Source organism: Onychostruthus taczanowskii, unplaced genomic scaffold, assembly GCF_017590055.1.
Source record: "Onychostruthus taczanowskii isolate IOZ18803 unplaced genomic scaffold, ASM1759005v1 scaffold43, whole genome shotgun sequence".
Lineage (NCBI taxonomy): Eukaryota > Metazoa > Chordata > Aves > Passeriformes > Passeridae > Onychostruthus > Onychostruthus taczanowskii.
The window spans coordinates 1,287,547-1,302,491 of NW_024501792.1; the positions used below are offsets into that span (position 1 = coordinate 1,287,547).

Consider the following 14,945-nt stretch of genomic DNA (forward strand, 5'->3'; position numbering starts at 1 on the left):
TGCACGCTTTCCATCCCAGAATATCCCTCCTCTGCAGTGGGATTCAGCTGCTCTCTCTCTGGAAAAAGCTGCTGGATAATTTGGCACCCCCTGCTCTGAGGGGACAAAGGCTCCCCACAGAGCTGACACCCCCAGGTGCCAAGGAGGGGAGCTGAGGAGCCATTTTAAACTCAAACTGGGCTGAATTGTGCTTATTCTTCACAGGAATGTAATAAATTCTTCTGTTTCCCGTGGGCAAAACCAACAACAACAAAAAAAAGCTATGCTATGTTTATGGCCATTAATTAAATTTATGTCAGTTATTAAAGCAAAAGCAGCCTAATGCAAGGGGGTATTTTGGTTGGTAGCTGAGATAATAAATCAACTCCTTCCTCCTGATTCTGTTTCACTGGCTTCTGTGGGGGACCAAAACCACTCCAAAAAGCCACTGAAAAGTTGAATGAATTTTATTAAAGCAGAGAAAACTCAAGAGCAGTGAGAGGAAGGGCACTTGTGGAAGGGGCTCTGAGGAGTTCAGCTGCTGTGCACGTATTTCATGGAGGAGTTCAGGATGGCCAGGCCATTGAGCTTCCTCAGCTGCTGGATGTGCCTGGAGAGACAGCAGGGGGACAGGTGGTGACTAAAAATTAAAATTTTAAGCTCTAACTGCTCTGCCCAAGCTTTCAGGGGTGTTTAATGCTGTATTCAATATAAAACAGAGTTTCTAGATAATAATAATAATATAATAATAATACAGAGTTAATGCAGATACTCTTAATAGAGTTTCTAGATAATTATTGCCCTCAGAAAGGCACATAAACAACATTCTACAAATAGGTTAATTTCAGATTAACAAAACTAAGAAAAGAAAGAGTTTCCCTTCTATCTCTGCTGTTTCAGACACATCTCAGGGCTGATATTTTCTCCACTGCTCATTTGGGATCTACAGACTTTAACATCCCTTCTGTCCTTCCAGCACAGGTCAGTGAAGTCCTTGAGAGATGTGGGGACAGAACTGGCACCCCAGGAGCCCTAAAGCAGGATTTGGGGACAGATCACAAGGGGGAAATTCTGGCTGGAGGAAGGAAATAGAATTCATGGAGTTAAATTAACCTAACAACTCAAAATTTGGCTTACCCTGCTTGGTTTCTCAGGGATTATCACCTAATAACAGAAAAGGGGAATTAAAACAAAGGGAATTTTGGTGCCTACCTTGGCTCAGCCACACAGAGCCTGCCCAGGGCTATGGCTGAGTTCTGCTGCACCGAGCTCCTGAGAGCATCACCCCCAGCCTGCCTGAGCAGCAGCTGCACCACGCTGGAGCCCAGCAGGGACGAGGCAGCCCCGGGCAGCAGCAGGCACTGGCTGAGGCAGAAAGCTGCATTGCCCACCGTCAGCTCATCCCCTGCCTGCAGCAGCCTCAGCAGCACCTGGAACCCTGGCACGAGGGGGAATCTCTGTTAGACACAGCCAGAGCTCTCCAGCTGTTTCCTGCTGGCTGCAGGGACTGATTCTGGAGCTGTTTCCCTGGAAAAGCTGGAGAAGCAAGGGGATTTCGTAGCAATTTCAGCAGCCTGGGGTTGCCTCAGCTCCTCTTGCCCAGAGTGTCTCACAGAGAGCTCACCTGGAACCCTGGCAGGAGGGGGAATCTCTGTTAGACACAGCCAGAGCTCTCCAGCTGTTTCCTGCTGGCTGCAGGGACTGATTCTGGAGCTGTTTCCCTGGAAAAGCTGGAGAGCAAGGGGATGTCATGGCAATTGCAAGGGGATTTCGTGGCAATTTCAGCAGCCAGGAGCTGCCTCAGCTCCTCTTGCCCAGAGTCTCTCTCACAGAGAGCTGAAGGTGCCACGTTAACTGCCTTAAAGCAGAGATGCTGTTGTGGAAAGAACAGCTGGAAAAAGGAACATAAAAAAAGCTTTCTGTGCATCCAGAGCTACCAAAGCTCACCTAAGGACAGCAGAGTTTGGGCTCTGACACCTGAAAGCATTATCTCAGGCCACAGAGTCCTGAACACTCAGAGATCACTGAACAGGGGCTGGATAAATCCAGAGGGAGGTTCCCTCTGGCAAACAGAGCTGACAAAACAAGAATTAGTGACTTCCCCCAGTTTAAACCCCAGAGCTTTGGTGGGGAGCTCAGGGTGAGGTGCTGCTGCTGGTTTGAGGCAGTGGGAACTCTGTCTGCAGCTGGCAGGGAGAGAGTCTGGGCTGCACAGAGGGGAGGGGATGCTCTGATGGGAAATCCTTGGGGTGCAGGCTCTGACAGCCTCTGGAAATCTCAGGGTTCTCTGCTGTGCTTCCATCAGCACTGACTGGGGCTGGGCCACAGAGCAGGGACACCCTAAAACTGCCCTGGCACATCCCTGTGCCCCCAGCTCCTGCTGGATTTAATGCCGGGCCACCATCCCCAGGGAGGACACCACCAACAGCCCCAGCCCTGGAAATCAGGGGTTATTTTAATAGGATAATTGTTATTTTAATAGGGAAATCATGAGTTATTTTAATAGGATAATTGTTATTGTAATAGGGAAGTCAGGGGTTATATTCATAGGAAATCAGGGTTAATATTAATAGGAAATCAGGGTTTATTTTAATAGGATAATTGTTATTTTAATAGGGAAGTCAGGGGTTATATTCATAGGAAATCAGGGTTTATATTCATAGGATAATTGTTATTTTAATAGGGAAGTCAGGGGTTACATTCATAGGAAATCAGGGTTTATATTCATAGGAAATCGGGTTATATTCATAGGAAATCAGGGGTTATTTTAATAGGATAATTGTTATTTTAATAGGGAAGTCAGGGTTATATTCATAGGAAACCAGGGGTGATATTCACAGGAAATGACCAGTTTCACTTACTTTTGTCCCCCTTGAGCAGCTCTTCCTGAGCTCTGCTGCTGCTCTTGGTGCAGGTGGCGAGGGTCTTTATGGCATAGCTGGATGTGAGCTGTCCCCCAGCCTGAGGGTTGAACACAGGGAGCAAACACAGCTCAGCCCAGAGCAGCCTGGGCACCAGGGCACGCTCAGGTAAATGAAAACCTTCACAGGGCATTCATCTCACAGGCTGAGAATTACATAAATCTCGTTTAATTCCTGCCAGTGAGGAACACACAACATTCCCTGGGTCTCTGCAGGCCAATCCTTTTCAAATCAACTCCATTTGACAAGAGCCCAGTGCCACAGATTTTTTTCTAGACTAACTTGATCTGCATAAATACCTGCTGGGTGCAGATATACAGCAAAAATTGAAGAAATGAAATTAAAGAACAATTAGAATTAAGAATTTTTAAAAAATATAAGAAAGAATTAAAAGAAGAAATTAAATGGAAAAAATTAAAGGAAAAAATTGAAGAATTAAGAACTAAAAAAATTAAGAGCGATTAAAGAAAAAGAAAAAAAATAAAGAAAAGCATTAAGAATTAGAATTAAGACTTTAAAAATAATTTAAAATAAAACCTGGGAGCAGTGTTACAATGAAGATGCAGACACATCCTCCAGGGAGAGGAGGATAAACCCAAGGGGAGTTAAGATTTGCTCAGGACAGGCAGAAATGAAGGAAGTTGGATTTACTTTCAAGAATTTGAGCATTTTCTTCACCACTCCTCCTTTCACCACCTCCTCCACGGCTGAGGGGGACGCTGGCAGGACACGGCTCAGCACTCCCGTGGCTCTCTAAACAGGGGGAAAGGAGAGAGAAGCAAAACCCAACTTTTATTGGTCCAGGCAGCTGGATTAGTTTGTTTCTTGCACGGTAAGCCTGAGGTAATTAAAGTGCTGAAAGGAGAAATTGCCAGGAATTAGGGAAATCCCAGAAGCTAACAGAGAACATCTTTAGGATGTGGCTTTTTGGTCATTTCGTGGAAACTGAGCACAGCAGAGCTTCAGCACAGGGGAGAGGGAGCCCAAATGGGGATCCTGGGTGTTCATTCATTAAAAAATAAAATTACAAACTCCTGGTAGAGAGCAGCCCAGCACTGGGAGGGATAAAACAGCTCAGAACAGGTCCTGGGAGCTCAGAGCCCCCATCTGTCCCTGCCTGCTCTCCCTGGAGTCCCACCCCATTCCCAGGAGTCCACCTGGAATTCCCACACGAGAACTGCAGAGGAAAACAGCTGAACACCCAAACTGCCCTGGCTGCTTTGCTGCCCCACTGATTTTTAAAGGGTTCCACGCTGAAATGGTTTGTAAGAGCTTCTGTTAAGCAGATTGCTAGGGAACCTTGAAAACCTCTTGCATCAAACCATATAAAAATGAATATTAAAGTGGTCTATTATTGTTTTATTTCTTTTGGGAATGTTTTAGGCTTCAAAGCCTCCTGCACAGGGCAGAAGTTGCTCTGAAGAGCTCAGGAGAGCCAAATCCAGCTTTTGTTGGTGACTTACTGTGACAATCCTTCCGTCCTGATGGCTGAGCAGAGCCAAGCACCTGCCACTGATGGGCACAGCAAATTCCTGGAAAACACAGGGGAAACTCAGGGGGAAAATGGGGAAAACACAGGGGAAACAACACAGGGAATACTCAGGGGAAATTCAGGGGAAACTCAGGGGAAACAACATAGAGAATACTCAGGGAAAATCAGGAAAAACTCAGGGAAAACTCAGGGAAAACAACACAGGGAAAACTCTGGAAAAACACATGGGAAACAACACAGGGAATACTCAGGGAAAAGACAGGGAAAACTCAGGGGAAGCTCAGGGTTTCAGCTGAGCTGCAGCTGGGGCTGGGAGGGCTGGAGCAGAGATGGACCCAAGGCCAAAGGAATGCCCTGGAGATCAGGGGACAGCTCTGCAGCACCCTGGGGAATTCTGCCTTCCCTGTGGGACCCTGAGCTTTGGATAATTTGGGAAGGTAACCAGGACCTCAGAACAACTGGAGAGTGGGTCCAAACAAAACATTTACACCACCATGAAAAGATGATTTATGCACTTTACACTGGTTTTTCCTCATAGCTGTTTATATACCGGAGGTGGTGGCAGAGGAGAAAATTCTGTAGCTTTTTTCGCTTTTCAGCCAAAAAAAAATTATCAACTACCTTTAAAAACAACCTGCAACACTACAATTTTTATTTTTTTTAATTCCCAGTTGTTGCTTACCTGGATGGTGCCATTGGATTCAAGCAGCAGGTTCATCATCAGCCCCAGCACTGCAAACACACACTGCTGGTAGCCAGGGTTGGCATCAGGACACCCATCCTGAGACACAGCAGGGAGGAAAATCAGCTCCAGGGCCAGGACAGCCCTGCCTCAGCCTCCTGGGGCAGCTCCAGGGGAGGAAAAGTTCTGGGAGAAGCAGAGCTGAGGACACTCTGTGACACAAACCCACATGTTTGGGCCCCAAAACTGCACCCCCCAAACTTGGCATGTTTGGGATGTCACAAAAATCCCATCCCAGCCCACGAGCCTTCAGGTTTTGGGGACTGTGCTCACAGCACAGCCTCACCTGGGAGGTGTTAGAATCCTAGAATTTTCAACTTTCTGTGCTGAAGAATTTGAAACTGGAATTTAAAATTTTCTGTGCTGAGGGATTTTAAAGAAGAATTTCAGACTTTCTGTGCTGAGGGATTTTAAAGAAGAATTTCAAATTTTCTGTGCTGGGGGATTTTAAACAAGAATTTCAAATTTTCTGTGCTGAGGGATTTTAAACTAGAATTTTAAACTCTCCCACAAGAAAATACTTTACTTGACCTGAGGCCACAGAACAAGCTTCCAGCAGGAAGGGGCCACTTTGAAGGGACACAGCTGAGGGGGGGCAGCTCTGAGACCTCCCCCCAAAAGCCCAGCTGGAAGGAAGGGCTCAGGGCTGTGAGGGGAGCACACAAACAGGGAGGTTCCTTTACCAGCAGCTCCAGGCAGGCCTGCCAGCACTCCCTGCTCTGAGCCAGCTGTGCCCGCAGCACAACATCTGCACACAGGCTGCCCAGCACGGCCACGGCACGGGCCAGGGCTGCCTGCTGCACCTGCCTGGCACACACCTGAAACACAGCAAGGCAAGGCACAATCAGCCCCAAAAAAACAAAAAATCAGCCCAAAAAAAGCACCAGCAAACAGCACTGTGTGTGTGCCACCCCTCTGGCACTCCAGAAGCTCTCAGGTAAAAACCCCAGCTGGCCAAGGTGTCACAGTCATGTTTTCTGGAAAAATCCCTTCGCCCAGGATTTCTGCTTCTGGGAAGCTGAGAAGCCTCAGAGAAAAAGGAAAACAATAATTATCTGATTTGTTTCTCCTGTGTTTTGCTGCTTTGGAATGTGGTTGGACATTGTTCACCCACAGGTGGTTGTTTCATTGGTTTCATGTGAATTGTTTTGACTTATTGGCCAAGCAGGGTCAAGCAATGTCAGACTCTGGAAAGATTCACAAGTTTTCATTATTATCTTTTTAGCCTTCTGTCTGTATCCTTTCTGTATTCTTTAGTATAGCTTAGTTTAGTATTCTTTAATATAATATAGATCATAAAATAATAAATTAGCCTTCTGAGAACATGGAGTCAGATCCATCATTCCTTCCTGCCACGGGGCACCCCACAAATACAACACCAAAGTTTGCAGGTTTCCTTCATTTTCACTTTATCTCCTGCTTTATGAGCTCTGGGGAAAGGGGATTTTGTGTCCCTAAGTGTGAACATTTCCTGCAGTCACTCCCTGGGGGCACAGAGCAGCTGCTGAAGCTGGAATTCCAGCAGAAAGAGCCACAAACAATGTGAGAGTTCTGGAATTATTGTCTTGCTGCTCATTTGGAGAAATGGGAGTATTTTAGTGCCCAGCAGAACCCATCTTCCCACTTCCTCAGGACAGGTTTCTGCACCAACCCATTTGAAATTTGCTGCTGGATAAAGGATGCCCAGAAAAGGGATTCTTTATCTCAGCACCCAATGTCATCTCCTCACCCTGATCCCTCAGATTAGAAGGCAAAAATCACCATCCAAGACAGAACAGGGATTGGGTGCTGACAGGGGATTAAAGTCACAGCAAGAAGAGCAAAACTCAAAGCTGAAGGTGAATTACCAGTGGGAATCTGCAACCAAGGCCAGAGTTTATACTGAATATTAAACTAGGAATGTGTAGGACAAAATATTGAAGAAAAAGAACATTTTCCTGACAAAACTCAATCTCTTACACCCATAGAGCAGACACAGGACATGCTACAGAAAAACGAACTGAAAATACAAAATCAGATCTTCCCTACCAGCAGCTGGGTGAATAAAGGTAAAACACCCGTGGAAAACGTGGCCCGACACTGGCTTTGGAACCTGTTGGGGATAAAAAAACAAAGTTTTGGTCACAAACCACAGCTGAAGGCAAGAGAAGAGCAACAGAAAGACCTGAGTAAGCTCAGAGCAGAGGTGGCCAAGAGCCTGTCCCTGGCTTGTTCCACACCGTTCACAGCACAGCTTTAGAGAAATGAATGAGGAATTTAAATAAATTACCTTTCCTCCCCAGTTAAGTCACACAGGATGTTCATGGCAGTATCAGCCCTTGCATCAGTGCACTTGACAAATGCCATCAAAATCTGCAGCCATCTGGTGTTAAAATAATATTTAAAAAAACCAACCAAAAATTGGTGTCAGCCTTGGTTTAATCATTAAAGATCAAAATTCTATTTTTTTGGGTTGTTGGTATTTCAAGGCACAGTTAAATCTGCCATTTTTAAGCATCCTCTGAGATGTGGCTCATTCCTTTCACCTTTCCTCCCCAGGAAAATGGACAATGCCTCCTGATCACCCATTATTACCCAAACCAGTAAATGGACATTTCTCAGAGGGAGGAAGCAGCAGGATAAGGGACAAAGGCAATGGCATGGGGTTTCCTTCCCCACTCAGTGAGCCATGGCAACACTAAATAACCCCAAATCCTGATTTTTAAATGAGGAGAGACTCTCAGCTGCAATCCAGGAGATTTTAGAGGCAGCAGGGCGAGCTCTGCCTGAGTGCTACATGGGTTTAGAGGAGGGGACTCCAAATTATTAAATCAATTTAAATCCTGCTTTGTTTCAGACATCAAAACTTCCTGCAGCTCTACCCCACACATCCAACTTGCACTTCTGCCAGCCCAGGCCTGTCCCCACGGGGCAGAAGCCTCAGTGCCACTGTGTCCCCTCAGGAATTCACAGAATGACCAGGTTGGAAGAGACCTCCAAGATCATCGAGTCCAACCCAGCCCCAGCACCTCAACTCAACCCTGGCCCCCAGTGCCACATCCAGGCTTTGTTAAACACACCCAGGGATGGTGACTGCACCACCTCCCCGGTCCCTGGGAATTCCCAAAATTCCCAGAATTCACAGAATTCACAGAGTGACCAGGGTGGAAGAGATCTCAAAGATCAACGAGTCCAGCCCAGCCCCAACAGCTCAACTCAACCCTGGCCCCCAGTGCCACATCCAGGCTTTGTTAAACACCCCCAGGGATGGTGACTGCACCACCTCCCCGGTCCCTGGGAATTCCCAAAATTCCCAGAATTCACAGAATGACCGGGTTGGAAGAGATCTCCAAGATCAATGAGTCCAGCCCAGCCCCAGCACCCCAACCCAACCCTGGCCCCCAGTGCCACATCCAGGCTTTGTTAAACCCCCCCAGGGATGGTGACTGCACCACCTCCCCGGGCAGAACATTCCAGAACTTTATCACCTTTTCTGTAAAAACTCTTCCCTGCTATCCAGCCTGTATTTCCCTTGGTGCAGCTTGGGGCTGTGTGCTCTGGCTCTGTCAGTGCCTGGAGACAGAGCCCAGCCCCAGCTGAGCACAGGCACCTCTCAGAGCTGTGCAGGGTGATGAGAGCACCCCTGAGCCTCCTTTTCTCCCCAGCTGGGGCAGCTCTGAGCCCTGCCAGGACACTTTCCTGGTGCTGCTCACCTGCTCAGGTCCTGCTTGCCCAGCAGCCTCCGGCCCTCCTCGTGCTCAGAGTAGAGAGAGATCAGTGCCAAGGTCTCCCTCTGGATCTGGGCTGTGCCACAGGAGAGCAGCTCTGGCAGCTGGGCCCCCACCTCGGGCTGGGCCAGCAGGAGACGCTGATTTTCTTCTGGAAGGAGAGACAAAATCTCACTGCAGTGTCACTCGTTGGCATCCTCGTTTCATTTATTTTATTTTTTTTTCAGCATGACTATTTTATTTAAACAGCTGAACCCCGCAAGTCATCACAATATCCTGAATTTCCACTTTACCACCCACCCCAGCCCATTTCTCACCCAAGTGGGTATTCCCTAAAAACAGAGGCAGGTACCTGCCCGAGCACTATTGATTGGTAATTCTAAAATAATTCAGCCTTCTCTTCTGTAAAACTCTGCTTTTTGCAGGTGTAATTGCTTAAAACAGAGAAAATCGTGCAAGTGGTATTATCTTAAGAGCAGCAAAAATCACAGGGAATTTACTTCCCACCCCCTGGGTGGATTGGAAATGCTCAGAGAGTGGAAATTTCACCCTGCCAAAATGATGTCACCTCCTCTGACCTGCAAAACTGGGTTTCCAACCACGTCTGGATGGGTGTGGGTGCTCTGGGAGAGGGGTGGCCATGCCCAGCCCCAGAAATGCCAAATTAATCTCACATTAACAAGGATGAGGGGGATTCCAGGGCTTTACCATTCCCAGCACAGGCAGCTTGCCACAGCAGGAGAAGGGAAACACAGAGCTCCACCTCAGCAGGGCTTTTGCTCTCTGCACAGAAGGCCCTGGATGAGAAAAGTCAGCTTGTGAAAGAGCAAAGGAGGGATCAAACCACGGGAGGCACCCGGGGAAGGGGAATTTGGATGTGCTTCACCCCTCAGGTCTGCCTGCAGCCACCACCCAAAATAAGGATGAACCCTAAAAAGTCTCAGTGCTGCAGGTGCCAGGAACACCCAAATATTCCCTGGTGCTCAATCCCAGCTCCAGGGGGTGCAGGCAGAGCCTTCAGATGTTCTTTCCCACTCAGATTTTTTCCTGCTCTCACCACCAGGGATAGGATGACTGCCCAGAAAGGGCAGACACAAACAGCAATCCACGAGTTCTCCTCCCTGCATCCGAGGGAGCACTGTTTGTGCCAGGGGCAGGTACAAGCCCCTCCATTCAGACACTAAAATCTGGGATTACATCCTCCTCCCATCAGTTCATCTGCATTTCAAGAGGCGATTCTGTTTCTTGAAAACAATATTGCATTTCCCCGGGCTGGAGTGGCCCTCTGGAGAGCTCTCACCCTCTGACAGCCTCGTTCCTCAGGATACTGAAGCCATTGTTTGTCCTGAAGAACGTTTGCCCGGTGCCTGGAAGAGGCAGAGACAAACAGCTCAGCTGTGTGACAGCCAGGCAGGCTCCTGCTCTTCCTGAGCAGTGCTAAAAGAAAAGGTCACTGCAGCAGCAGCTCTGGGGAAAAAACATCCTTGGAAACGGAGGAAAATTCAGGAAGGAATGAAGCAGGAGTGCTTCTGAAGCTGAGGATTGCTCTGGTTCATGCCTGGTGCTGTTGGTTTCAAGTGAAAGATTATTCAGGAAGGCTGAAACACAAAATTGGCTTTGTAACTCAATGGCCTTTAACAGAGAATTACAAATATTTATAAACAAATGAGAGCCCAATCCCCAAGAACTCTCAGCAGCTCAGCTACAGCATCAGTCTGATTCTAAAAAAATGCTGTAAACAAACACTGGCCACGCTGAAATACCCACCAGTGCCAGTTTTGTGGTTTAAATTGTTTTAAACACAGCAACAGTTACTGTGCTCCTTTAAAAACCGCTCCCCTGACTTCCTCTGCCTGGGTTACACCTCCCAAAATCAACAAAATTAACAAAATTAACGTTTTTCAGCACAGACTCACAGCTGTTGACGGCTGCTGCCAGCAGCCTGACGGCCCCTGTGTAGTAGGGGATGGGGTGGCCAGGGCTGCTGGTGCTCTGCAGCAATTCCTGGATGCTCTGCAGCAATTCCTGCACGGACACAGCAGCCTCACTCCCAGCCTGCAGCTCCCTCTCTGCCCTCTGCTCCTCCCTCAGCCTCTTCTCCTCCAGCCTGGCCTCATCCATGCACTCTGCCAGGTCACAGAAAACCAGGAGTGGAAAACCAGCAGGGAAATAAATTCTGCTCCCCCTTGGGAAAACAAGGGTGAAAGGATTTCTGTCTTACCTTTGAACAGGTTTTCCTTCTGGGGGTCAATCTGCAGCATCTTCTCGTAGCACTGCCTGGACTGCAGGGGGACAAAAAAGGGCTCTGGAAACAGGAATCAATTCTATCAATGATATCCCAGTCAGACCCCAAAGGTTTCTGGGGCCACAGTCCTGAATAAATGTGAAAAGTAATATTTATGGAGACACAGATGTCAAAACTCTCAGAAAAGTCAAATATTCTCAGTGCCTACACCTGCCTGCTGTTGCAAAGTCAAAGGGAATTTTCCAGTAAAACCCAAAGAGCAAAAAAAATCCGAGTTCCAGTGAGAAAACAGAAACTGAGGCATGGAAACTCTCTCCCTGTCACCCCCCAAAGCAGAACAAAGCACGGCCCCAGAGTTCAGCCAGCTCACCTCAGTGAAGTGCTGCAGGGCCAGGTGAGCCTTCCCCATCAGGAAATAGGCTTTAAGGCAGCTCTTATTGCACTGAGGTAAACCAGAAATTATTATCAGTTATGTCTTTAGAACGTTGCAGCCTTTCAGGATTTTTTTTTTTCCCAGCATTCTGATTAATTATTAGAGTTGCCTGAAGCAAAGATTAGGGTGTTTATACCATTTATTAGTGGTGGATAAAGTTTTTATGCTGAATTATTGCCCCCAAGGAACTGAAGAAAGGCTTGAGGTGAGGATGGAAAACAGGGTTTCCAAAAGGTGATTATTTCTCCTGTTCATTTTAGTCAAAAATACGGATTTCTGTAAATAATGCTGATCTCAGGGCTCTTTTCCACTTGGCAATTCTGGAATTACCTTTAATGCCCATTCACAGTCACTGATGGCTTTCTTATACTCATGGAGCTTCAGGTAGGCCTGAAATAAACCAAAAAATAGTCCAGGCAGAAGAATTAGAATCCTTTAAACAATTTCTGCTCGCTGTTGCACAAGCACTGGCTAATTAAAAAGAATAAAATTAGGCTGCTGATTGGCCTGGCCATTGATTTTGCAGGGTAATTTCCACGCTTAACTTGTCTGCCATCTCCCTGGATTTTCTAATTTAGAATCAATGGAACAGAATCCTAGACATACAAAAACATGGAGCATACAAGGCAAACAGAGACTGCAAAGCAAATATTTCACTGTGCAGTTACAGAAGTGATTCCTGGGAAAGCATTAATAATAATAATAATTTAAAAAAAAATCAGAGTATTTGAATAAAACTGGGACTTGGAAGGATTTTCCCCTCTTGCTCTGCAGGAGCAGGGGTGCTCCACATGCAAAGGGGTGCAACAGAACAATGCCTTGGGCTTTTACCCTGGCACAGCCACCCAAAAAGCAGCCAGAGATGGCTCCTTCCCTGCACTCACCTGGGCCCTGTTTGTGTAGAGCTCCTGCTTGTCCCTCAGCTTCTGCAGCCCCTCTGAGTACCTCTGGATGGCCAGGGAAAAGTCTCCTGCCCTGAAGGCTTCGTTGCCCTGCTCCTTCAGGGCTGCAGAGCAGCAGAAAGCATTGGGAACAGCAGTGATGTCCATCAGTATTGAATGTATTTATTTAATTAATATTTAATTTATTTCATTCCAGTGGGGCTGAGCAGGCAGAGGCCACGCTCTCCTGCAGAACAGCCCCAGGGTTCCAGCCCAGCCATTATTTCCATTATTTCCATTATTTCCATTATTTCCCTGCAACCATTCCCCTTCCAGAGGGAAACCTGAGTGTTCCCCTCCCTCCCTGCATCCCAAACCAGCTCCAGCACCAGGAGATCATGCAGAGAACCAGGAGCAGCAGCTCTGAGGAGCCCCTGACCCTGTCCCAGGGCTGGGGACAGGGACGAGCCCAGCTGTGCCTCCCTCAGCCCCTGGCAGGTGATTTTTGGAGGCAGAGCCTGCAGAGCTCTCGGCAGTCACCGTTTGCCAGCTGCTCATTCCTCCTCCTTCGCTGGGCTCGTTCCTTGGCATCCTGTTCCAAAGCTGCCAGGAAGCCATCTTCCAGCCAGGAGAGTTGGTGGCATTTCAGGGAGGGGGGAAAAAAAGAGCAAACTTCATTAAAACAGAGAAGAAACAGTAATGCCTAAGGTGCTTCTGAGTCATTTCTTAATAAAAGCCAATACTAAGGGGCATTTCAGTAATTAAAGTGCAAGTGGCTGACGAGCTGTCACAGACAAGGATGTGACACCCCTGAGGATCTGCACACCTGCCTTGCTCCTCTCCAGGGGAAAACGAACAGGTTTGCTCTGAAATCCACAATAAAAAGTGTAAAAGGATGAGGAGCCAGAAGAGAACAAGGCTCCCACCTGTGAAAAACACAGCCATGCTGCTGAGACCTTGAGTGTGGTCCTAGACCTGACTGAATTTTGGTTACAGACACCAGGAAAAGTCAGCTTGGGCTTTGGCAGGGGTGGAATCAGCTCTTGATGAGCTCCATCCCTGCTAGGACTGATTTTGGAGCTGTGACAGAGTGAGAGGAGCAGTGTCCTACCTGCATCTGCTGCCTGCACCCTCGGCGTGCCCTGGAAAAACAGAAACAGGGCACAAATGGTTTGGGAAAAGCCACAGGAGCACAGGGACAGGGCACAAATGGTTTGGGAAAAGCACAGGGACACGTGGCTGGGCTGCACAAAGCCACAGCGAGCATCAGGAACGTCTGGTGCATCCCAAATTCCCAGCCTGACACACAGCAGGAGCAGCAGTTTGACATTTAAACAAAGGATGGCAAGGATCTGATAAATTCTGGTGTTCCTGGAACGTTTCCATTTGTGTCTTTAAGGAGGGAAGACCTGGACTGAGCCCAGCTTTAATTTCAGAGGGAAAAGCCCTTACAGAGGTGTTGATGAGTGTTCTGTTCACCGTGGTCCTGCTCTCCTCCTCCTCCTCTTCCTCCTCCTCCCTGCTGGCCCCTTGCTCTCGGAGCCTTTTCTCTGTCTCAGCAATGGCTTTTTCCTGCACAGCCGAGTCCGGGGACTTCAGGCCTTGCAGCAAATTGGCTAAAAAAATCACAGAAAACACCCAAATAAAATATATATCCACACACAGGACTTCAAAGGTGGAAGCAGCAGGAGCTGCTTTGAAGGCAGCGCTGAGCAGGATGGCTTTTACCATAAAACCACAGAATCCCAGACTGGTTTGGGGTGGAACAAAAAACCCCACCCAGTCCCATGGGCAGGGACCCCTCCCATGGACCAGGATATTCCAGCGGGGCTTTGGGCACTTGGAATAAACAGAAACGTCCCCAGGGGTGGATTTCCTGGCACTTTCAGGAGCCACCTGCAGTTTCTGCCAACACGAATGAAATTCCCAGAGGCCAGCGGCTCCCAGCATCCCGAATAAAAGCGAGAGCCGCTCAAAACCTCCGCAGGGCCGAGATCGCCGGGAAACGCCGAAAAAACCGAACCGGGGAGGGGCACAGCGGGGATCTCCCCCTTCCCATCCATGGTCCGCCTTCCTCGGTCCGGACCCCCCCTTCCCCTCGCTGTCCCCGGGCCCCTCCGGCACTCACTGACATCGTCCACGCGGCGCAGGAAGCGCTGGAAATCCGCCTCGGTGTCCTCGTCGCGCAGCATGGCCGGGGGACACCGGGGGGACAGAGAGGGGACAGCGAGGGGACACAGACGGGACACCGGGGGGACAGAGAGGGGACACCGAGGGGACACTGAGGGGGAACCGACGGGATACGAGGGGACAGCGAGGGGACAGCGAGGGGGACAGCGGGAGCCGCCGGGGCCGGGCTCGAACCCGCGGCGCCGTTGCCGGGGGAACGCGCCTGACGCCCGAGGGGACACAGAGGGAACACAGATGGGACACCGGGGGGACAGAGAGGGGACAGCGAGGGGACAGCGGGAGCCGCCGGGGCCGGGCTCGAACCCGCGGCGCCGTTGCCGGGGGAACGCGCCTGACGCGGCACGCGCGGGGGTGG

General features: G+C 48.8%; 1 protein-coding gene across 1 annotated transcript; it reads right to left on the reverse strand.

The window, feature by feature from the left end:
- Positions 1-466: 466 nt before the first annotated feature.
- On the reverse strand, positions 467-14,652 carry TTC12 (tetratricopeptide repeat domain 12). Its single transcript, XM_041413890.1, has 21 exons — positions 14,529-14,652; positions 13,853-14,016; positions 13,512-13,542; positions 12,941-13,018; positions 12,404-12,525; positions 11,850-11,909; positions 11,457-11,528; positions 11,063-11,123; positions 10,758-10,967; positions 10,142-10,208; positions 9,550-9,638; positions 8,827-8,992; positions 7,404-7,496; positions 7,163-7,226; positions 5,818-5,952; positions 5,075-5,173; positions 4,364-4,432; positions 3,552-3,653; positions 2,841-2,940; positions 1,192-1,417; positions 467-589 (listed from the first exon to the last, which is right to left on the reverse strand). The coding sequence occupies exons 1-21, from the start codon at positions 14,590-14,592 to the stop codon at positions 514-516; spliced, it is 2,148 nt and encodes a 715-aa protein (XP_041269824.1). The 5' UTR covers positions 14,593-14,652; the 3' UTR covers positions 467-513.
- Between the last annotated feature and the right edge of the window lie 293 nt (positions 14,653-14,945).

Coding starts and splice junctions, on each gene's coding strand:
- TTC12 (XM_041413890.1), bottom strand. CDS start 14,592: ATGCTGCGCGACGAGGACACCGAGGCGGATTTCCAGCGCTTCCTGCGC. Junction 5,174..5,817: donor AGGCCTGCCTGGAGCTGCTG/GTAAAGGAACCT, acceptor GCTGTGTCTCAG/GATGGGTGTCCTGATGCCAA. Junction 4,433..5,074: donor AATCCAATGGCACCATCCAG/GTAAGCAACAAC, acceptor TGTGTTTTCCAG/GAATTTGCTGTGCCCATCAG.